The following is a 24,436-nucleotide window of genomic DNA, read 5'->3' as shown; positions in this document are numbered from 1 at the left end:
TATTTTGTATTTTACTTCAATAAAAATTGTAGAACATGTAACAAAGATTTCCTTTTATCTAAGATACAGCACTACTAAAAGAAAAAAAAACGAACAAAAAATTGTTAAAAACAAAAATCAAACAGTATATCTGTATGTGTATTAACGGAAATGAAACCACAAAAGAAATAAAATGAAACTAAATAACATTTCCATTACAAAGCATGCATTAATGTTATTTATCATGCAGCTGCTGTTTTCTTTGACAGCAGAGAGATTTTTGGTTCAGTCAATTTAAGTCCAAGTCCTTGTGATGATTTGAGATAAATGACTTATGCTTGTTGACAAGGGTTTCTGCATAACTTATTTCTGAAATAAAAAAAGGGGAAGGTATGATAGATAGCTATCAAGCCAACAAAGATTTAAGTTATGCTCTGTGACATTTTAAAACTAGGAACCAAACAGTGTTCTTTGCTGATCTAAAGCAAAGCAAAAGGTCCAAGATCCAGTTCAGTTTAATCTCAGTTAGGGTGAACAAAAAAAAAACATCCTTGACCTCAATAAATGACCTTGTACTGATTAAATCTGTAGTTCAGGTTACAAACTAAATATGATGTTTAGCTCTTATAAAATGCACAGTGACAGAAAAGAGATTATATTTTATATACATCATATTAAGTAGTTAATGAAACTATATCTTGGAGGTGTAAAATTTAAAATCATTTTAAATGCAGCCCATTTCCGTCACAAAAGTTTACAGAAACCAATAAGAATAGCCCATGAATTATTCATGAGAACAAGAAGTAGAATTGAACAAGTTAAAATATGTTTAACTCCTACTTTTCCTCAGCCTCTCAATTGCAATGTGGTCTGACAGAATAGACTTCATAACATCCTTCCTCATGTCTTGAATAGCAATCAGTAATCTGCCATAACAATTCCTCTCAACTGCCATATCTGGAAAAATTCATAGAAAAACTTAATACATGGAAAATTCATAGGAAAACTTTTTTAGATGTACCAAACATTTTTATCACTGGTTGATATTACAATTAAAAAAAATTGTCATTCAACCCCCTCCCCTTTTTTCTCTCTTTCTCCTTGAATCAAATTTCCAGTATCCGGCATACCTTCAACACCATGTTATAATTAAAATAGTATGGTGCAATGGGTCGGGAGAAATGACGGACCAGACCGAATTTTGACTCTGCAGTGGCTAAATTAACTGCTTATAAAAAGTTTATTTATGGCCTGGTAACTATTTTTAAAACAAATAATTAAATAGAAGATAACTGTCATATTTTACCTGCAGCAAATGTCCACATGGAAGGACAAGGAATGGGTCCAGGTTCAGGTAACACAGGCTGTACAGGATCACTGGGCTTGTCTACAAATGAGAGAGAAAATGTATAGTCATTTTATTACCGGGTAATAACTTCATACATGAACTATAAACCAACTTCTATTTGTGTGCAAAAATAATTTGCAAATTTGTAAGAACTTTTCTGTTGGGAATATTTTTCAATGTAAGCCAGTCTTTATATAACTTGCATAAGTTAAAGCTATTCTATATAAATAAGCTGCAGCAAACCAGTGTTAAATAGCAAACCAAGGTATCTGCAAATGAAAATTGGCTTAAATCTGGCATTTACCTGATAACCTTGGTGTTGGAAAACCTGAAGTGCTGTTGACTTTCTGAACTAGGTCTGCATTATTTAGTTCATCAAGACATTGCTTCGTCACCTGTTCAGCATCATTCAATTCTGACTTATCCTCACCACCGACTTCAAGTTTTTCACAAGACTTCATGCATATTTTTTCTGCCAATTCCTTTGAATTGCATGACAACCTCTGCTTCAACCTTTCTAGAAAATTTTCTGGTTTTAAAGCTCTGGCACTTGATTGCTGGACATTTAGTGGATGTGATGTGTTTGCACCACTTTTGCTGAGGCTATCATCAACAATGAAAGAAGTCTTAGCACCACTGGATTCGTTGTGGAAAGTGACATTACATTTCCCCTTGAAATTAAAATTCATATTCATATTCAGACCTTTTAAACTCTTCTCAAGTAATTTCTTCATCCTTTCTGGATTGATAACAATGATCTTTTTCTTCTTCAGAGTTTCATCAATAGGGTTTACTGAACTACTAGCAGCTTTTTCCACATTTTGATTCACATCCTTTCTGTCAGCATCCTCCTCCGAACTTTTCAGTTTGGTACTAGGAGATGAACTTTTCAGTTTGGTACTAGGAGACAAACTTTTCAGTTTGGTACTAGGAGACTCAATTTTACTCCGCTTTCCAGCTCGTTTGATCTTCTTATCAAGTTTATCCAGCTTTGTTTTAAGTTTCTTTGAAACTTTCGATGATGAGTTTGTAGAAGCACCTTTCAGTATCTTTTTAGGAGTGGACAAAATACTGCTAGTCCCAGCATCATTCTCTGAAGGTGTTAGAAGAGCTTTAGCCAGTTCTGTATTCTCCTTAGGTTTGATTGGTGGCAAGACTTTTGGTTTGGATGATTTCATCACACTTGGAATAATTATCTTTCCATGTATTTGCATCCGATCAGGAGGGATTTTAGACTGCTGTGTGGACAAAGCCAGGTTTGGAATAGCCACGTTGGTTTGGGAAGACTGACCCTGTTCAATTTTCTTTGCAACTATTGGCTTATTTGATAATGTTCCTTCCAAAGATCCTCCACAAGAAGGTAGTGTTATTGTACTCAATGCAGACGAAGCTGTGGAGGATGAGCATACTGTTGATTGACCAAGACTTAATGATGGAGTGGACACATATGATAAGGAGAAACCTGCAGGTGAAGCCGAGTTTGGAACTTTTACATAATAGCCAAGTGCTGAGGGTCTCTGTGTTAAAATGGACCCTAGATTTGAGTTAAATTCTTGGGCCTTTGCGGCGGTGACCTGAGGTTCTTTGTTGGACAGACTTGGGCATGAGGACTTTACAATATGTTCAGATATGCTGTTACAAGTCTTAGCCAAAGCTAGTGAAGTTGCAAAGTTCAAACTGCTTATTGATGGCAACAAAGACATGCTGAAGGGACCCAACACTGGCACCGGAACAGGATTATTGTGGCTTGAACTGGTGCTCTGGTTTGACCCAGCGGCCATTTTCAGCTGAGACAGCAAAGTGTTGTGAATGATGGGATGACTTTGCTTTACATCAGCCTTATTCCTGTCCGTTTCAGTTGGTTTCCATTCCATCGACTCATCTTCTTGCTCTCTCTGGCTCTCAGTTTTCATTCTTTTTATGCCTATCTCAGATTGTGCATTGGTTGCTGCATCACATGTGCTGTCGGTAGCCTCACATTTTTTAATATTTTTTTCCTGAGTCTGCTCTTGATAATTTCTTTTGCGATCAAAAGCTTCAGACTGCATTCCACTATTATCAATTTCTAATTATAAAAAAAAAAACATGTATACTTTTAATATTGCATAACTGTAAATTATTTAGAAACTAAACTGACTTTTATAATATTAATCATTCAGATTTCACGTCTTTGAATACTCAATGGTAAAGTTGATGATTATTTTACCCATTCTGCTATCTTGCTTGGCAGAAGTTGAGACTGGTCTGATATTTTGACAAAAGGGACAGTTTCTGACGACATGTTTGACCAGCTCTTCATTCATTCCAAAATTTCTACGTCCAAATGTGTACTTCATTTGAATCTACAAAAATATTTCATGTTACATAAAAACGATTTAAAAAAAAAAAAAAAAAAAAATCAAATGAATGAACACTGACAAGTTTCTTAACAAACAGTGCATGAATAAAAGTAAATTAAGTTCTTAATTCAAAAAAAAAAACTTGATACAGCTAGTAAAGCACTTTTTGAACTTTCACATGATGTAAAGATTTAATTAAACCAATGAAATACACAATACAAATTAACACAATATTTGTTTTGTATTGTCATTTGTGAATGATAATTAAGGCTGGACGAGATTAATCCCAAAACTGTTAGCAATAAACCCTGATAAAAGCGCAACTGCATCCAAACCGAGACAAATGAACACTGTATACACAAATCTAAAGAATTTAACTCAAACCTTTCTCATTGTAGCATATGCAGTTAAATGGCCACCAGTTTCGTTACAATGATTTGCTACGATGATATATACAAATCTTTCTTTTGGCACCACAATTTTTCCCGTGGGCAAATGAATGAGAGCATTTTCAGACTCGCGATAGAGCAACCTCTGGGTCCATGACTTGAATTTCCGGAAAGGTCTCGGGCGTATTGTATCCTCTCCATTTGCAAAATGCGCTTCCATCAATTCTCCCTTGGTCGGAAAATATCCTTGAGACAAAAACAGAACGATTATGTCATATTGTCTTTGGGTCATGCAGCCGTCGCTACCAGAGTCGTCCATTTTCGATGACAAGCATCGCAATGACCTAGAATGACAATTTGAACATTTTCGCGCGCGCGACTTCTGCCGCAAAAAAAAAAGGGGGGGGGTCAGATCGGCTAGATATAAGTTTGACTTTTGTAACAAATATTCTTATATTCCGTTTAGTCGCTTGTCATCATTACGTAACTCTGATTATGCATACAAGCATTAATTAAGATAGTCGCCGTATTTAGGCATATACAAATAGGGGAGGGGCAAGGGCTGGTCCCTTTAATTTTTTCTACAATATATTATATTTTTATCTAGATAGTTGATTTATAGAATAAAATATTTAAGAAATCTAACCCTTCAAATTTTTAAAAGTAAATAAATATGATCTTCACTTGAAGTTGGGAATTGTAATAATATTACTGTAGAAAGAATATGAGCTTCCGTCCCCACCCCGCCCACCCACGGGTACTGTGTTAACTTGTAATAATTGTGTTTCAGTTTTGTTTTATTTTTTTATTTGTCAAGATTTTATGGGCTTTGTCTGGTACCTCAAACATGAAAAATGCTTTGTGCACGCATGGTACGTTTGTTAATAATTAATTTTTAAATTTTGGTCATGTATTATTAACATCGGGTTCGTGATACAGCAAATTGTCTGGATTGGATTTTTTCTGGATTTTATTCTCAGATAGGAAAGACTATAAAAGAGAATTTATGACTTATTGTTACAAGTCATAGAATATGAGCTTGCAATGGAGTGGGGAGCAAGTTGTTGCCAAATTCCCAGATGTACAGGTTAGAGCACAAGCAAGCACACTATTCAAGACGATCATGCTGTTCTTGATCAGTGTTGATACTTGGCCTGGCTGATAGAAAAAAAAATCTTGATGCCAATAGAAAGTTACTTAAATAGAATTAAAAGAGGAATTGTTAAATGTCCATTATAGCGTCATTTTAATAAAATCAATGTACCTAGTTAAAGTCAACGTGAACTGTCAGTCATATGTTTGTTTATTCACCATTCAACAGTTCAAGGGCCCTCAGGGGGCACATATTAAAAAAAAACTATGATATAATCGTGATTATAACAAATAGTGGTTGTAATATGTTGAAAGAATGTCCAGATCCACATTACAAGCTTATAGTCTGTTGCAAGTATATAAAATGATTTTAGATACAATGAAACATGTGTCACAATTAACAATGATTAAGAAACTACAGCTTTACAATAACAAGGATGTAACATAGAGCAGCGTATTTATATAATACTGTACTGGTTAAGAAAGCACAGTCGGTTTTATCTGATATAAATCAAACCATTATTCTGTTATTTGCAGGAATGCATCCATGTATGACCAGTTAATATGAATAGAAATAAATAAAAAATATATTGTTTGGCTGCATGATCTTGTTTTCTTTTTTTTCCAGGCCAATACTATGGCTGTCGACTGCATGGGAGTTTGGGTAGCTTTAGCAGGGTATGCCTTTCCTCATTTATTGTGTCATTTTAGTATCATTAATGCTAGAATATGCCATTTATTTTCATAAACTTAATGATTATTTATTTCAAGGGATAAAAAGGCATGTGGGCCATAATACTTATACATGCATGTATAACGATTCTGTCATTCTTAAAGCAATAATTGATTTTAACTTTAATTGTAGGAGAAGGGCTATATCCATGGTGAATTTAAAGAAACCAAAGGAGAAGCCACTGAAAAGTGCAAGGCAGAGTAAATGGGATGTCAGCTGTGTGCAGTGGAATCAAGTCCCCTCTCATTTAAATCTCTTTGTTACAGCTGTAAGTTATTTAGTCAGCATTAAGAAAATTGTGTAATAGGCTTTCTCAAAGAAAATTTTTACATTGAAAATTTTTTAATAGATAGACTCCAGACCTGTATTTAATTAACAGGTGGTAGGGTAAATTGATTAATATATGCTGGTAATTGTTGAAATTTTCAGCAATCTGCTGTAAATTGCAGATATAGGAAATATTAATGGGTATAGGCACATTCACATTGGTAATATTTTAGCATCTAGAATCTAGATTCTGTATAATGATTTGCATATTTTACACAAGCTATGATGAACATAATAGATGTAGATTATTTTCTTGATCTGAAATAAATTATATACTGTGTTTTATTAAAATATTTCTGCATGAGCATATTTCTAGTTGAAACCATTATTATGGTGTATCTTTTATGTTTTTATATGCAGTACAACCAAAAATTGGACCTACATTCTTGGAAAGATAGTAATATTACTTCCCTTTGTTCCATGAAAGGGCACTCGAGGACAGTCAGGTGTGTTTTAGTTGGGTTAATTACATTGGTCATATTAATGTATTGCATTTGTTCTAATCACACTTATTTTTATATCTGAACATCTTCTCACATTCAGACATTCACTAAACAATTAATATTGTGTGGCATTTACAAGAATTTTATATCATTTGTTAGTAATCTTAAAGTATTTCTTTTTTTCAGTGATGTAAGCTGGTCTCCATCTGACCCAAATAAAATACTGTCCTGTTCCGTGGATACATTTATTAATCTCTGGGATGTAAAGTATGTAGCACTGTTCACCCTTTTCATTTGAACATTAAATGACTTTGGACTTGTTAAACTTGTTAAAACAAACTATAATTTGAACATTTTGTTTTGTACATTGTATTTTCTGCTATGCAAAAGAGTACAAGTTATAACAAACTTCCATGCCTAACTCCTTTATAGATGTTGGTAGGTGACTGTTTTATAATGAGAAATTATTTATACTTTATACTCATACAGTGATCCTAGGAAGCCAGTCCGCTCTTTCCAGACAGTTTGTAAGTATACAATAATATACAATGTACCTGTCTTTAATAAATATGTTCATAAAACTGCATCTGACCCCCCCCCCCCTTTCCCCAACACGTGCAAGCTTCTAGTGCAGACTCTAGACATGCTTTAATACTTTAAACTTCTAGTGCTGCAATATTGGTTATTTCAAAAACATTTCTGAATTGATATACTTTACTAAAAATATGCACTTGTATATGATATGTTTTAGCTGGGGCTTATCAAGTAAAATGGAACAGACTGTCGGAAAATATGTTTGCCACCACTCATGAAGGAGAGCTCAGGATTTGGGACATCAGGGTAAGTCTATGACTACATGACTGTACAGTTAAACTCGTTTAGTACGAACATGGATATTGTGAATTCAAGGATATAGCAAAGTCATCTTGGATCCCAAGCTATGTAAATTTAATGAAATTCTTATACGGTTATAACGAATTACGGATACAACGAAGTAATTTCTTAGGTCCCAGTGACTTCGTTATAACCGAGTGTTGCTGTATAATGTTCATACTTGCCAACTGACCCGATTTCGTGGGGTCACACCCGATTTTTCAACCCTTCACCCGATTATTTTTTATGACCCGGCGGGTCATGCTTTTCACCCGATTTTTGTCGAACAACTCGAAAATCTCCCGATTTCCGGATTTGGTTCATAAATTACGTTGTGCGTTTGACTTCCAGTTATGAACCCAAGCTGAGCTTGGATGTACGTAACCTAACGCATAAACAATGCCGATGGCTATAACAGACACATTAAGTGTAATTATTATCGTGAGTTGTTTTGACTAAGCGAAGGTTTAAATCATTAAGTGTGATGGCTTCTAATAAGAAAAGGTCTTCATCGGGGCCAGCGGAATCAAAACCAACAAAAGGAAAACAACATTTTTGTACCTATCAACATATCTGGGAAAATGAATTCCCATAGGTAAAACAAAGTAATCGAGTACAAAACGAGGCTTTTGCGTTCTATGTATCGCACATTTGAATATTGGATTTTGTGCCCAAAATGATCTGACTAAACATTCAAAAACGCTAAGTCATGTATAGAATGCTTTTTAATAAACAAAAGTCTTCCAAGTCACAGGTTTAATGTAGCAGAAACTCTTTTTGCATTTTTTTTTTCAGCAGAACACAACCTACGATTTTCTGTGTCAGATCACTTTACAAAATTCAAAATCATTCAGCAACTGTTAGTTAAAATGCTTCTTTGCAATAAAGTATTACACATAAGTTTTAACACTTATTTCTATTGTATATACCTATGAAATGCATGATAAATATGTCGTGAATGTCGTTACGCGCTATGACCAGATTTTTTACTTTCCAAATCTGGTCATGACCAGATTTTCACATGTTGGAGGTTGGCAAGTATGAATGTTCTGTAAATGAAATGCCTGTTTTAAAATTTCTGTTGAATCTATATGTACTGGTATTCAATGCTTTTTTTCTACATTTCTGTGAGCAGGAAGGAACATCGCCTGTACAGTACATTGCTGCCCACTTGTCTAAGATCCACGGATTGGACTGGAATCCAAACTCAAAGTCCGAGTTGGCAACATGCAGTCAGGACTGTTCTGTAAAGGTGAATAAAACTTTTGTACCTGAAAATGTAGACTTGTGCACTATGATACTTACTGGTATATATATACAGGAAGGGACAAAGGTCATATGGATAATTTAATAGGAATAGCAGTCAGTTATATTTTCTCCAGTAGGTGTTTATCATTTAAATAACGGTAGATAGACTACTCAATAAGAGACAATTTTTAATTTTTTATATTTTAAGAAAAGAATACATCATGTGCAGAAGGGAAAAATCTGATATTTAGAAAATTTTAATTCTAGCAGATCGTTGAGGTTCTAGAGTGTATGTATTATGATTTTAAAAAATTGTAGCAAGAAAAATTAAACCAAAATTACATTGTTTGCAAAGACAGAGAGAATGTGAGGACATATAGGTAAAAAGTTTTATTTTTTTTTTCTTAGTTTTGGGACATAAACAATCCGAGGCAGTGTAAAGGGTCATTAAACCCTGGATCCCCTGTGTGGCGAGCAAGATATACGGTAATTGACATTTTTTATTTTTTTATACTTTTAGTTGATTTTAGTGACATCGTTGCAATTCTGATTTGTAATGTAATTACATTCAATCCTTGCTCATTGTATGTTATCAGATGATATGCAAAACTGATGTATAAATGGTAAAAGTTTATTTTCTGTTTCATTTAACAGCCCAATTGTACATGAATAGAATTGCTATGATGAGAAACTAACTTTAAAGCTTTTACGTAAAGGTTTTAATATTTTCTGTTTATTTTATTTGACAGCCATTTGGGCAGGGTATTGTGACAGTCGTAGTTCCACAGTTACGCAGGGGGGATAACTCTCTCCACCTGTGGAATACCGCCAGGAGCAATCCAGTCCACCAGTTTGTGGGGCATCAGGACGTCATTCTGGAGTTCCAGTGGAGGAAGCAGCCTGAGGGTAAGGAAGGGTAAAACAAGTTCAAAGTACCAAAGACAAGTACGTAAAGAATGCTAGACCCAGAGCAATTTTAAACAGTGTGCACAATCAAAACAAGGGCTTTAAAATGTTTTCATCATAAAATATGTATCTCAATTTTACAGGGTCTGTAGATCACCAGCTTATTACTTGGTCAAAAGATCAAAGTTTAAGAATTTGGAAAATTGATTCTCAACTCCAAAAAGTAGGTTATGTGCTTCCAGTATAAAGGAAGTCTCATTTTCCTTTTATAATTATTTCAAATTTACACTTGTTATTTATATTGATATTAATTAAGACTTTTAAAAAATATTTCAGCACAGTTTTCTTCTTGATTGCAGAGATGTGGCCATGATATGGGAGAAATGAATGACTCCTCAGAAAATGAGTCCAGTCAAGGAGGTAGGGAGAGTGTATCCCAGAATTCCATGCATGAGAATGACCTGGAGACAGACCATGGGAACAAAGACTTCCAGAGGCAGATGTCCATGAGCCCAGACAGTGTGGTGTTCCAACAGCCTCAGACCCTGGAGCAGGAATTTGAATTGATGAACACCAACATACCTCATATACAAGTTGAGGAGGTGAGTTACGAACACTGAGGTTAGAAGTTACATGGAAACATTAATGTACATGTACATATACAATTTGTGGAGGTGATTTATGAATATTGAAGTTAAAAGTTATTTGTATGCATAGATGTTCAGGTACCTAAAAAATTCAAGTGGAAAAATAGTCATAAATACCTTTGAACAAGCAAGAATATGAGATATTATAACCAAGGTGTAGGTAAAGGGAGTAATAAAAACTTCAAAAAACCTCGTGTACTAGAGGTAAAAGTAAGTTTAATATGTTCACCAACCAACTAAATATGTACTAATAAAGTGAATTACATGTATATTTGATTGAGATTCTTACATTTGGATTTCAACAGTTGGATGCTGTCAAGAGAACCTGTTCTGTGTCAGCCGTCTCCAGGAACTTCAACATTGGCCTCAGGATGCAGTTTCCGGAGAATTACCCCTGTAGTGAGCCTCCAACTTTTGAGTTCCTGGAATCCAATTTGAACTACGATATCAAGCGCCAACTGCACAAGGTAATTGCTACCACTAATATCTCATCAACACTGATAAATGGCAAATATCAAATGAAGAAATTAAGCTATTGTCTTATGCTTAGTATGCACTCATGTACCTTCTTTAGTAAACTAAAGATTTTGAAAAAGTTTGACAATAAGTAGTTAAATTAGACATTGATTTCATATAAAAAGTTGTTTTCAGGATGTCATCATGTTATTTATTCTCTTGACATTATAGGTTATGCTGGACACGGCCTTGATGCATGCCAAGAGAAACACAAGTTGTCTGGAGCCCTGCCTGAGACAGTTGTCTCTTGCTCTGAATCAGCCTTATAACGTAAGTTATACTTACACATGAACAGTAAAACAAGGCTAAAATGAAGCACCAGGGACAAGCAATTTTGATTTGCCTTAAATCTGATCCGTATATGATACAGTTATAAGATTAGGGAAATTAAATGCAGCAGACTTTGTTGCTAGCATAATTCATTATAAGAATGTTTGTACACAATAAATGGGTTTTACTGCACCAGTACCAGTAGGTAAAAAGAGAATTACGGGTAAAGGACTAAGTGCGGTTTTATGCAATTTTTGCCCCCTAAAATCAAAGTTTTAGAAAGAGCTTTCAAATAAGGTGAAAGATAGTTAAAATCATATTGGAAATAAAGGTGTAAAAGGTTATCACCACAGTGACGTCATAATGTAGAAATGACGTAATAAACATTGCATTATTTTGATAAATTGATGTTTTGTAGCAAAATATGGGTGTTTTCCGATGGTTTTTCGACTGGGAAACATCGAGCGCAGGCTTGCTCAAGTACCATTTTTTAGTATAATATGTATAACTATCTGAAGAAAAACATATGTTAAAATCGCATTTGAGCAGACCTGCGCTCTATACTTCCGAATGCAAAATATAGAGCAAAAATGAGAATATCTTCATTTGTTTGCAAATTTGCGGGAATTAGGGCATTTAAGTGACGTCATAGATAAACAGCGAGTGAGCAATGATGACTAAAATCAAGATTAAAGTTATAGGCATCCTCTTTACAATGATTTATGAAGATTTCATTTTTATACGATACTATTTAAAAATTGGTTGAAATCGGGGGCAGATATTTGACCATACCGCACATAGTCCTTTTAATACTTACACATTATAATCATCACTAAGTGACCAAAAGTATTGATAGAACTAAAAAAGAAATTTGAAGAAAGACTTAATGTACACACACAGTAGTTGATGTACATTATAGAATTTCCACTGTAGTTTCGGCCGGAGGAGAGAAAGACACCGGACCCAGAGCCGGCACGCCCCTTCAACCTGAGCTGGCACCCCACCAAGCCGCCCTATAACAGCAAGCCATCCTACATGGCCTGGCACAGCCCCTCAGGGCTACAGGACATCAACATCCCATTCCCCCGGACCAGCGGGGCCAGATTCTCTGCAGCAGGTCTGTGTGTGTTTTGGGGGGGTTATGATACTTTAACATGTGTTGTTGTATTGAATTTAATTTTTCTTTATTGTGTGTGATTTTGTAGAGAGGGAGTATGTCTTGTTAACTTGTTGTTTAACAGATGTGGAATATTGCACTTTACAAAATTACTGTGACATATGTACACGGTAATTTTGTAAAATGCAATATTTCACAGCTGTTAAACAACAAGTTCAACAATAGTAGTATTGTTGAATTGAATTTATTTTTGCTTCAAAGTATGCAACTTTGATTCGAGAAGATCTGTCAATTTATTGTTGTAAAGTTGTGGATTATTTATATTTTTTCATGTAGGATATTTAGTTGTATTTGGTCGATCTCATGAAGCAAGGAAGGGCCCTTCAGGAACGGAAATTACACCCAAGTAATGATATTGTAGCTTATAGACTATCTAAAAAAAATTCATTGTACATACAACATATATTAAGTGTTTTGTACCTGTATCTTTTGACCACTGAAAACCAAAACTTATAAGGTGACTACTTTATTTCGTGAATAAATAGATATTGCATGCCTTTGAGATTTCATGAAATTTATGTAAATGTAATTTGCATTCATTCTTGCATTTTACTCTTGCATTATAAATTCTTTTCACCTTTCCCTTTCTAATTATTTCTTAAGCTTTGTTACGGGTTGATTTACTTATAGATTAACGTTTTGATATTTTCAGAGCATTGTATGACCTGACAGATTTTGCCTCAAAATCCAGAAATCGCTATCCTCCAAAACTATATTCAATTCCCTTCCATCAGAACTACTCTATCAGTCCACCAACCCCAGTGGCTGAAAATGTGTCAATCTCAGAGTGGTACATGTATCGACCAAAAGTAAGTATTTTTTGGGGGGAGGGACTTCAGGTAGAGCAATAGAATTATTCGTACATTTATTCTTGACAATTTCATGATGTTTTGGAGATAAACTGGTTTGTGGCAACTAATTTTTCGCATTCATGATGTAGGTTATCTTGAAAATGAAATACAAGATACATTTGAGGAACTGGTTCACAATGAGAAATATTTGCAACAACCAGGCTCTCATGAAACTCGCATACACAAATTTGGTTTACAGATATGTTATAAGCTTGCTTGCATTTGTGTTTTGAAGGTGACAAATCAACCAAAGGGGAAGAGAAAGCATCGTCCAAAAGAATCCACCGAAGTCAAACCTGTGTTGGCTCCAGTCAAAATCTACGATAGTTCTTGTTTGCTGCCAATTCAAAAAGAATTAGGGAAAAATTACATGTAAGATATAAGTGATGATGTTTTCTCTCAGTGTTAGCACTCTATGATGAAATTCATTATATCAGCACATTATGTTTCTGGCTCATTATTTGGCTGAATAATTTTGTGTGTAATTAATTTTTAGAATTGATCGTTCAAACATTCCGGCAATGTGCAGTCATAATGCGAAAGCGGCCAGTGCAGTGGGGCGTAAAGATCTGGTCCAGGTAAGTTAACGGACCAACTTGGTATCAATCTTATTTCATTTACATGTATATAAAAAAACTAGTTTGATAAGTACTTTATGTTTGATAAGTACTTTAGCACTCCAATTTTTCTGTGTAGAGATACATGTATGTATTGGTATGTGTTCTTGTGACTGGTAAATCTCTTGAAATTAATCATATGACTTTGCATCTACAAAATCATAAATCAGGACTTTCAATTAAAAGTAACAGGAGGCTAATTATCTCTGTTTCACTCTATCAGATTTCATAATTGGCAAAATAAGCTACATGTATTTGAAGTTGTTCTGAAATAGCCTCTTCAAAGGAAAAAATTTGAAACCCAGACTATAATGAATGAGTGATTTATTCCAGGTTACTGTATTTAGAGATAATTTGTTTGATGGAAATCAGTACATACTGTAATCAGTATTCCATGTAATGATGATGCATTCATTTTATTTCAGCTGTGGTCATTGGTTGCCTTAACAGCGAGTGAGAAACTCAAGCCCCAAAACAACCCTGATGATGAGTTACCATGGGCACAGCATCCATTTGGAAAGGAGATGATCAAATACCTGTATGTCAATATAGCAAAGACAAAATGTTTGTTACCTTTGGAAAATTGCTTTCAACTGCCTTCTTTTTATCATATTCCATACACTTTTCCTTAGGTTATCTGATTCCATTTAAAACTCTATCCTACATGAATAATGTCATCATTATATCATACAATTGAAAATGCCCCAACTTTTTTCTAGGTTTGATTTTTACATGAAGATTCATGATGTGCAAACACTAGCCATGCTTGTCTGTGTTCTCTGGGACAGGGAGAATGCGATTGTCCCACCCCCAAAGAAAGAGAAGGCTTCCCTTCTTCCACAGTCCACATCAATGGAGTACGTCCCTCCAAATGTATGTTAGAGTCTTATTTGTTCTGCATTCAAGCAAAAAATCATTTATTGATAGCTAAATATTAACTGTGGATTTCATATTCTTAAATATTTAATGATATAAAAAATATTGTTTTACAATTAAATGAGGCTTTTATAGGTATATGCTATCATATGTAATGGAATTTGCATGCATGTGCTTGTATCTTGCAAATTTGTGCATTTCTAATGCTATCGTCGAGAGTCTTGTTCAACTAATAATGACAATTGATTTACAGACAATACACTGTACTACAAAAATACCCATCCATTCCAGTATGTACTTGTCTGTGTCGAGTTTGTTGTACATGCTCTGTGTTGATCAAGTGGTTCAGGAGAGAGTGCTGTTATACGCACAGGTGTTAAGGAAGCATATCTATATGGAATCTAAGTTACATGTAATTCCGCAAAATAACAAATCTTAGTTATTACATATATACGTACATATTCAAATATCAAAACATAGGCTGAAAACAAAAACAAAAAATACTAGAGGGATTTTTTTTCAAAAATTAAATTGTATTACGTAAATTTACACATCGATGAAGTCGTGACTGAAAATGGAATGTCATGGAAATTTGATCGGAAAGCATTATAGAAAGATTCGAAATACAAGAAATTTAAGAACTTTAATAAAGTATTTTGGTGTGAATTGTTGAGAATTGAACAAGAGAATACAAGTACTAGAACAGATGTTAACTTTATCAAATATTTGCTAAAATTTATATAATTATGCTCTTATTTCTCGCCCGTCCTTCTCTATTGTTGTTTACGATATAAAAATCCTACTAGAACAATACTACCCCGTTTATTTTGAACTTCACATTTAACATTTATCAATATTTTGATCAATGCTTAATATGAAAAGTGCTGCTAGAATCTTGTGTTAAATATGTTGTTTTGATGCAACATACCGTTTTCCATGCATACTGTATGAAAGTTCGAAAGGTTTATTGAAAACTGGACGAATAATTTTTTAATTGGAATAATATAGGATTTTAGCAGTAGTTTTTATAAAACTGAGATGTTTGCCTTTACTTGATTTGTTTATTGTTTTGTTGAAATCTTAGGGGGTAGTATTGTTCTATCTCATTTTATTTTAAGGAATACGTGCAGGCTATTTATAGTTATCACTTGATAATTCACCGAGGTGGTAGTAAAATACTACCTGATTTTATTTCATTGACATCTATTTAAACGGAAAATACAAAGTTTTTGGTCTGATTTAAAACAGAATTCAAAAGTTACGATTTTTTATGTTACAGTGAAAATAAGATGTGAAATTGCCTGTATGCTTCCTTAACCTGCCCGCGTACATGCGCAGGGACAATCTTATGATGTTTTATATTTTCTTGTATTAGATGGACAATCCCGATTTCTTAAGCAGCTCTACAGATAGTGGTTGGCGTAAGTTTCTATTTCACTATACATGTGTATACATGTACCTGTGTCAGGTGACATCTCTGTCTGAATGTCTGCTTACAAAAGCCTCAAAGAAGACTTTTATAAAGGGGAAAAATATTTGTTTTCTTTGAAAAGAAATATTAAAGCAAGATACATGTAACATGTAACCTTAATAAAAGAAAGAGTAATTAATTTTTTTATATATTTTGTCCTAAGTTTAGGAAATGTACACCAAAATACAAATTTCATCATTCACAGATATGATTTGTAAGTTGAAGTTTTTGTAAGGGAGACATTATTCATGTTGTACCTGACATTTTCATTTCAGGCATTGATGATATATTAATTAGTACACATACCGGGTACATGAAATATTAAAAGGTGGTTTTGCATGCATTTACTGTATTCTTTAAACATAAGTTATAAAATGGATGAAAAACTTATATGTTACAATGTACATAAATGAAAGTGAAGGCTATATTGTATATGTGTGTGTACAATGCACGTACATGTATGATTAAATGATGTTTTGGGAATCTGTTTTAATATTTTGTCCTAAATACATGTATATGAAAGAACATGTTCAAAAATGTAGGTTTGGCACAATTGGGGCATGCTCATACTTACTTGGGAAAGGGCAATTTTAACTAGTTGTTATATGGTTCATACTAATGATTGTTCATGTATAAAAAAAAACCTAATACTGTGCTTTTGTATTCATGATATACCTAGAGGCAAGTCCATGCAAGTACATTTTTAAATTATGAATACCTTAGCTTTATTGTAGCTGAAGTTGGGAGTAGAGTGGGAATATGTTATATCCATAACATATTTTTTTTATTTTCTTTATTCGTAAAAGCTTATACATGCAGTAGAAACTAACTCATTCTGTAAATATCATATGTGAATTAGTACATTTTTGGGGAGGTTAATTTCTGGACCAGTGTTGTTTTCACTTGGGATTACGATAATGATGCATTCCATTGCTGCTAAAGCCTGTAAACGATAGACTCGTTATCTTTTACAGTTCTGCATTAATCGAAAAAAATATGCAAGATTTAAAAGAGAGCTTTTAAAAGACTTGCATGGAGAAGGGCATTGTTTGGAAGGAAAGTAAATTTGAGAATCTTTAAAAATAAAAGTTTTCAACAAAAATAAGCATTAATTAGTTTAAGTTTTGATCTTCTTGTCAGAAGTGATTCCATCGAATACGGTAAACATTTTGAGGTTTTCTTTATGGAGAGGAATGAAAATAACGAAACATGGAAAAAATTGGGTGCTATTGAATTACCTTAGTGACTGGCTAAATGCAAAATGCTATTGCACATACTCCTCTGCTTTCTCTTTCCCCAATTTGTGTGTATACTTTACAATTTTATAGACAGTGCCATTTTCATAAGCTTGATTGGCTAAGTATATTCTTCTGTGATCCTAAGATTATTGATGCTAACTGAAATGCAGCATGTGTATAGACAGTTACATGAATTTGCATTTCCTATTCATACACAAATTAACAAAACCGTTCACTTTTTTTGTGTCTATTCATTGCTGATAAACTTGCTCTGATGCAAATGCGTACCAGTATTTTTTTTTTCTTTCAGATTAGGATTAAAGTACCCTAGAACTGTAATGATTATATCATAATATGTGACTTTTTCAGGAATTGTTACCGTATAAATTAATTAATGATATTGAGTGCCTCTGTGGTAATGGCCAGAAATGGAAAGGTCGCTGGTCCAAATCTGAATGTGAGCACTTGATGCTGTATGTAGTCTCAGTTGACCTAGCTTAAAATTGGTACTAGCTCTCGATTGTTGAAAGTTCACTTTTGATGGATTGGTGTCCTATCCGGGAGGAGTCAATGATTGACTTCTGCTTAGCACATACCACAGAATCAAGGCATAAAAGCAGTGGCCCTGTGAGGTCCATATTGCTTAGAAATAATTTTTTCGATTTAACTAATTTCTTTTGTTCATTGTAGCTATTGTTGAGTTTCTGACAAACACAAAAAGAACAGGACAGGAAGAATGAGGAAAAGTTTAGAATAGTGCTTGATCACGTTTACTTAAAATAGATATTTTTGATTTATTTTTTATCAACAGTATAGCCCTTATCATACAGTAACGGCGGGTTCTAATCTGTTGAAGAGCTTCAAGAGTAAGTCAGGAAACTTTGTTGTCAGACCTTGAAATGCATTTGACTCTCCTTGTAAATAAAACAACTAAATGAGCAATCAATAATGCTTTAATTATGCTAAATCTGCTTTTATTAAAGAAAAAACTTAATTTATACTAGGCTGAAATAAATTGCAGTATTTGGAATTCTTGAAACATTTAATGAACCTCTTATAATTTCCTTGAAAAAAGAAGAGAGAGAAAGATAAATAGGGAATTTTTTTCCAATAAACATATTCTGTATTTCTTAGAATCTCCATAAAAATAAAAATGTTGAAAGATGTGTAGAAAAAAAATATGAAGTTGAACGATCACTGAGAGTCATGTGCCACTTTCACCTGTATGCGGCCTCTAACAGAGCTATAATTAGTGATTAATATCCACCAATCATGCTCTGCTGCTTTTATTTTTTCTTTGGTTTCCATGGCAACAGTGGAAGAAGTTTTAACCTAATTTTTTCCCCACCTTTTGTAACTTTTCTGTTCTGATTCGTGATATAGCAACGATTTTGTTTAAGCAATGTATGCTGTGTGTTTTTAAAACTTGGATTTCTTGTGTGACTTGATTTAATTGGTTGGATCTAATAGTGTATTCAGTTCAGTTGCACCCTAACTGTAAGTTTTATCCATAATCAATTTCATAGCTTTGATTTGCATATTGTGTTGTTGGGTTATGCACCAAATAGGTGATTGATATATTCATATACTTTTATTTTTTGATTTTATTAAACTAATTGAAAATTATAACAATAAAAATTTTTAACTACTAGTATAAAAAGGAAAAGAAAAATTGAAGAAGAAAAATATCTTAAACTTGAAGCTTAGATTTCAATGAATCTGTTTGATCTTCACATTTGACCCATAGAGTTGCCTGTGATTGCTAACACATTCATTATACATTAATTAACCATTAGCAAAATATCTTATAATAAACTTTTTAGGATAACTATTTACTAAGTAGAATCAAACACAAACTTTGTTGACATGTACCCTGGTATTAAAACCGAAAATTACAAAACATGTATATTGAAAATTTGTTAAAATTTTGTATGCTTACTGTTTTTCATACCCACAGTAGATTCTTTATTTTATGCAAATACTTATTTCAGTGATTCAATCGTTTTGCATCAAATTGCAAGAATATAAAACCGTAAACGCCCATTATTTTTTTTTTATCAGAATTTCAATTAGTTCGCATTTAATTAGGAATGTAAAGTATGTGCAAAAAGCTTTTTCATCCATGTCCAACCTATTTTCTCAGAGACATTACTTTGTGTCATATTGTAATTTTATGTACATGGATTTACAATGACCAAGGAAATTTTGAGAATCGTTACAATATTACATTATCAAGAATTGAGTTCAACAATAGTGTCTGTCCTTCAAAAGTCTAGTTTTATATTCTCTGGTTTATAATTAAGTAAGCTTTATTCTTTTGAAGTGATAATTTATCATCATAGTCATGTTAATTGTTCTGAAGTGTCAGTTTCACTCAACTATCAACAAGTGGCAATTAATGAATTGAGCTTGACATATATTTCAGATTATAGTTGTATGCAGCATGGCAGAGACAAAATTTTGTATATGTACCATTGCCCAAGTCGACATAAGGCAAATAAAATACTGTAAAAGTGGTTATTTACGTATGGGGGAAATTTACACGAGTTAAATGTGGTAAGCTTAAAAACTGCATATTTTAAGTATATGGTAAAAAAAATCAAAGCTTGATTAAGTAAAGTAAATCACACATCTAGATATTGAAAACAAATACAGTAAAACACGTTTATAACGAACACACTTCTAATGAATTGACGCTTAAAGCGAAGTGATTTTCATTCCCAGTGACTTTGTAACATGTTGTAAACTTGACGGATATAACGAATAATGCATATAAAGAAGTAAAATAGTACGTCCCTTGGACTTTGTTATAAGCGTATTTAACCACAAGCCTGAATAACCACTTTTACAGAGCCTGTTTTAATCATTCTGGTCAATGTCGACCCTGTTACTCCAACAGTTTTCTGCTTTGCATGATGATGCAATGGATTTTTTTGTTTGATCGAAATGGATCAAATTAAGTAACTTATTTTCATCAAAGTTATGACCTCTTTGTAGCTTTGATAAATTGATAAGTTATTGACCAAGCTAGTCTATGTCATCTAAATCAACCTATTTTAATCAAAGTTTTGGCACTTGGAAATCGAAGATTTTCAATTTTTTTCTTTACTTTTTCTGGGTTAATTTCCTTAATTTCCAATTAAGGCTGAAAATGAGCAATGATCTTTTTTTTTTTTTTTTTGAAGATCGAATTATTTTTATGACTTAAAACTGCCATTAAACATATATACTCTATATGCCTTTAACTGCCTGTGCTGGGGCATCTGCATCAATCAAATGATTTATAATGCTATTCAGCCTATTGTATATATTCAAATTATTGTACTCAAGAGTTTACTATGAAATGTATTTAAGCTATGCAACAATATATGATGTATGTTTCTATGTATTTGTATGGTATTTTGTGAATTTTGCTATTTCGTTTACTAGTATGTTATTCAGATTTCTTTCAAATACATTATTCAGATCACATTTCAAATTATTCGTAACTGATATAGAATATTCTCTCATTAAAATAATGTAACAGTTTAATTCACTGTATAATCAAATTAACAGAATAATATTATATCAGTAACACAATTTTATGTTCATTTGTTGAAATTTTGTTATATGATCTATATTTTGATGGTGGAGAGAATTATTTTTTCTTTGTCAATCTAGCCAAAATTTATTACTTCCCTTGCTGGAACTCTTTTCTGAAAAAGTACCGTAATTATTTTGAAATTGAAATGATTTTTCCACTTTGAGTTTCCCAAAAGGTGTACCAAACATTTATCGCACATCTTAAATGGGACTTAATAATGAGATTTTTAAAAGAGAAGTCTTACACATATTACACCTAGCTCCTAATCAGATTTCTTTCGTACCATATATCCAGTATTTTGGTGGGTCACAAAATTTGCGAGAATAGGAAAAATGTGTAGCATTTTTAATTTGTGTCAGTCATTTTTTGGGATTAAAAAAGTGTCATGTAGAAAATAATACCGGATATAATTTCTGTGAATTCAAAAATGTGTAATGTAAAAGAGATTGCAGAAAAAGTGAAAATTAGATCATCACCAAAATTACCTGATAAATGGTAAATGATATGACCTTTCATGATGACTTTAATTAGATCAGATTGACTAAATTTTAACATAGTTATGACCCATTGATGTAATATATTGATAATTAAAATCAAAGACCAAATTTATGATTTATAAAAGAGTTCCAGGAATGGGGGCATTAATGACCATTTTATGATTAAGTTTTTGGGTTGTGATCTGAAATGATGTTTTTATATCACCTGAATACTAATGCTGCTATAATTTCTAGCACTTACCAGTCACTTACAAGTTCATTCCACGCGACCCCCTCCCCACACAAGCGTTCAGTCGCGGTTACCCTCCCAACATCACTTGTCTGAAGTGTCATCACACCCTGATTTAGCCAACATGACAGGTATTTCTACACTACAAGGTCCAATTGATGCTGTTAACATCAGAGAAAAGTATTTACAAGAAAAAGATATTTAATTCGAGATTCAAATACTATAGTATACGCTTCAAAGTGGTTGGATAGTAGTATATTCAATGTAAAAGCCAAAAGAGTTAAAATATGCATGCATGCTCTAATTGTTTCCGATGGTTGCAGGCTAGTAAAGATGTTCAGTGCACTTTTTTCATGAAAATATCTATGAAAATTAAAGAATTTGCACAGTAGCGATTTGACTTCATTTAATTTTTATGAATGTTTCATCTGTTTGTGGTGTCTGTGGTTTTTCTTGACTAATTCATAATTCTCCAGCATTTAAATTTTTTTTAACCAATTAAAACTCTTCAAAATGTTAGACTTCTTTGTGTGCAAGTGTATACAAATGTAGATACTAGTGTAGAATTTCAATCATCAAAGAAAAAAAAACAATTAAGTAAGCAAAGCTTTTCAAAAAGATTTGAGTATAAATTCAGTGGTTGAACAATGACATGAGGAGTGTTTGCAGTAGGTGTCCTCAAGATCCGACGCTCTAACAGCCTGTCCTGTCTGGAGGACTCATTCGAGGACTACAGAATCGAGGATGAGGAAGGAATCAAGGAAAAGGAGTCGGAACGGCAGGCCAAAATTCATGAAAACAATTGCAGGTGGGTGAATTGTTGTGATTGATTTCCATCATTATACAAAGAACCATTAATGCTAGTGCATGATGATGTGTGTTGGATGATGCTCACTACTAGCTGGTATATAATAAGGTTCTTACCCTGTATTTTGATGTCATCTCTTTCAGGCTGCTGGATCCTAGTGCCCAGAATCAATACGATGTGTTCCTGATGTCCTATGCAGATATCTTGTTTCACTGGGGATACACAAACAATTCCAAACTTGTGTTAAAATTCATGACTCATTTACCAGAACCTCATACTGGAATAGGTGTGTATATCAAACAGATGATACAATGTAATGGGAAAAATCATTTATATGTCATATCTCTGATCAGAGGTAATGATGACTTTTAATAGAGAAAAGATAGTACATGTAGTACTATTCATTACTATTGAACAGTGTTTTGTATCTTTGACTACAGTTGATGAACATTTCATGATAGTACCGGGTAATAAAAGAAAAATGGTCATCTTTTTATACATGCATATGCAGTGTTTTCTATCTCCGATTTGAGTTCATAAACTCTGCATGACTGTAATAATAAAAACAAGAGTGATATTGATATATATGTGGTGTTTCCTATCTTTGATCAGAGTTTGGCGTCCAGTGTTTCCACTGTTCCCAGGATGGGAGGGGAGCTAAATGTGGCTCGTGTAAAAACCTGGCCTTCAACTGCTCCATCTGTCACATTGGTGTTAAAGGTACAGCTGATTACTGTGGAATCATCATTGTTCGTGGGGGACCAATGTTAGTTGCTTTGGTGGGTAACCCTTACCCACGAATGTACATCCCTATGAATGTATATACATGTACAAGCATTTGTTTAATATTTATCAAAATTATCCCGAACATGCTACGAACGAAATTACGTCCCCACGAACTAGGAAAAATTTGGCTACCCACAAACATTGACCCCCACGAATAAAAATGATTCCGCAGTACTCCTTATTTACCAGTGAAATTGTGAATTTGAATCTCTTATATAAAGCCCTATAGGCAAGTGACAAATATATGATTTTAAAATGCAGGTTACTGGCTCTACAGCTTTCTTTCCTTAATATAATCTGTAATGTCTAGTCCTGTTTTTTTAGGAAACTCTATGTTTTGCTTAAAATGTGGACATGGAGGCCACACGACTCATATCCTGGATTGGTTCAAGGAGAACTCCCAATGTCCAACTGGATGTAGCTGTAGATGTGTGGAGGCCAAGTCGGAAATCACGATGTGATCGAAAACTCAACAGTGGAAAAAGGCAGAAATATCCATGTGTTAAAGGTCCTTGGTTATTGGGTCAGATATCAATTTGACTGGGTCAGATATCATTGTTAATCCATTAGATATCATTTTGATTGGAAAAAAATGATAGGAGATAGCATTGTGTGATTGGGCTAGATATCAGCCTGATTGGGTCAGATATCGCAATTTGTTTGGTTCAGATATCATTGTGATTGGACCAGATATCAATTTGATTGGGTCCAATATTGTGATTGGGTCAGGCATGATAGAAGAACTGCCCAAAGAAGGATCAGGGACAAGCCAGTTTTCTCCATCACAGAGAAAAAAGGATCATAAAAGAGTCTATCTGTACAGAATGTACAGAGTGCAATATCAAAATCATACTGATTTTCTGAAGTATCTGGAAAAGAAAACCCCTTACTTTTATAGTGTATAATGAAAGTCAAAACATCAATAGTAGATTTTACTCCTTTTTGATGTGCCAAATGTTGTTTTGTTGATATGAAAATATTAAAATTTGTTGCTTCTTCCCTTTTGTTGATTATTAGTTTTCTGAGAAATTGTATGTGCATTACAATGTTGTGATGCATTATAGCCTCAGACATCTTCAGCTTTTGGTTATATATCCAACACCTGGCAGGTGCCAAAACAATGTACAATGTATTTTGATTATTGGAACATGCTACAAGAAAACAATTATGGAAGAAGATAAAAAGGATAAAGT

The 24,436-nt window shown here is 33.5% G+C and overlaps 2 protein-coding genes across 11 annotated transcripts; one reads left to right on the top strand and one right to left on the bottom strand.

Moving 5' to 3' along the window:
* Positions 1-124: 124 nt before the first annotated feature.
* Positions 125-4,399, bottom strand: LOC105332861 (uncharacterized). Its single transcript, XM_011435585.4, has 6 exons — positions 4,051-4,399; positions 3,534-3,669; positions 1,632-3,392; positions 1,286-1,366; positions 820-936; positions 125-348 (listed from the first exon to the last, which is right to left on the bottom strand). Exons 1-6 carry the CDS (start codon positions 4,372-4,374, stop codon positions 269-271), a joined length of 2,499 nt encoding a protein of 832 aa, XP_011433887.3. The 5' UTR covers positions 4,375-4,399; the 3' UTR covers positions 125-268.
* Positions 4,400-4,979: 580 nt separating this feature from the next.
* LOC105332870 (GATOR2 complex protein WDR59) lies at positions 4,980-24,238 on the top strand. Of its 10 annotated transcripts, none has more exons than XM_034461382.2 (28): positions 4,980-5,142; positions 5,776-5,825; positions 6,013-6,148; positions 6,568-6,653; positions 6,837-6,917; positions 7,140-7,177; positions 7,402-7,490; positions 8,659-8,775; positions 9,180-9,257; positions 9,521-9,677; positions 9,821-9,900; positions 10,037-10,279; positions 10,630-10,791; positions 11,012-11,110; positions 12,044-12,227; positions 12,564-12,633; positions 12,940-13,096; positions 13,374-13,510; positions 13,635-13,716; positions 14,181-14,293; positions 14,475-14,628; positions 18,152-18,206; positions 18,811-18,837; positions 21,655-21,780; positions 22,322-22,457; positions 22,601-22,743; positions 23,070-23,177; positions 23,568-24,238. In XM_034461382.2, the coding sequence occupies exons 1-28, from the start codon at positions 5,089-5,091 to the stop codon at positions 23,702-23,704; spliced, it is 3,099 nt and encodes a 1,032-aa protein (XP_034317273.2). In that variant the 5' UTR covers positions 4,980-5,088; the 3' UTR covers positions 23,705-24,238. The 10 variants fall into 10 exon arrangements, with proteins under 10 accessions (XP_034317273.2, XP_034317272.2, XP_034317275.2 ...); XM_034461381.2 differs by having other exon boundaries at positions 22,319-22,457; XM_034461384.2 differs by lacking the exon at positions 18,811-18,837.
* The last annotated feature ends 198 nt before the right edge of the window (positions 24,239-24,436 follow it).

This window comes from Magallana gigas, chromosome 3, assembly GCF_963853765.1.
Source record: "Magallana gigas chromosome 3, xbMagGiga1.1, whole genome shotgun sequence".
In the NCBI taxonomy this organism is placed as follows: Eukaryota; Metazoa; Mollusca; class Bivalvia; order Ostreida; family Ostreidae; genus Magallana; species Magallana gigas.
The sequence above is the reverse complement of the archived record's forward strand: the minus strand, read 5'-3'. Positions and strand labels throughout refer to the sequence as shown.

Bases quoted from the DNA above. Each gene is read 5' to 3' on its own strand.
- LOC105332861 (XM_011435585.4), bottom strand. From the start codon at position 4,374: ATGGACGACTCTGGTAGCGACGGCTGCATGACCCAAAGACAATATGAC. The intron at 3,670-4,050 runs GTTTGAGTTAAA...ATATTTTTGTAG, and splicing joins CATATGCTACAATGAGAAAG to ATTCAAATGAAGTACACATT. The intron at 349-819 runs GTAGGAGTTAAA...TTTTTATTTCAG, and splicing joins AATTGAGAGGCTGAGGAAAA to AAATAAGTTATGCAGAAACC.
- LOC105332870 (XM_034461381.2), top strand. From the start codon at position 5,089: ATGAGCTTGCAATGGAGTGGGGAGCAAGTTGTTGCCAAATTCCCAGAT. The intron at 9,901-10,036 runs GTAGGTTATGTG...TCTTGATTGCAG, and splicing joins TTGATTCTCAACTCCAAAAA to AGATGTGGCCATGATATGGG. The intron at 14,294-14,474 runs GTATGTCAATAT...ACTTTTTTCTAG, and splicing joins AAGGAGATGATCAAATACCT to GTTTGATTTTTACATGAAGA.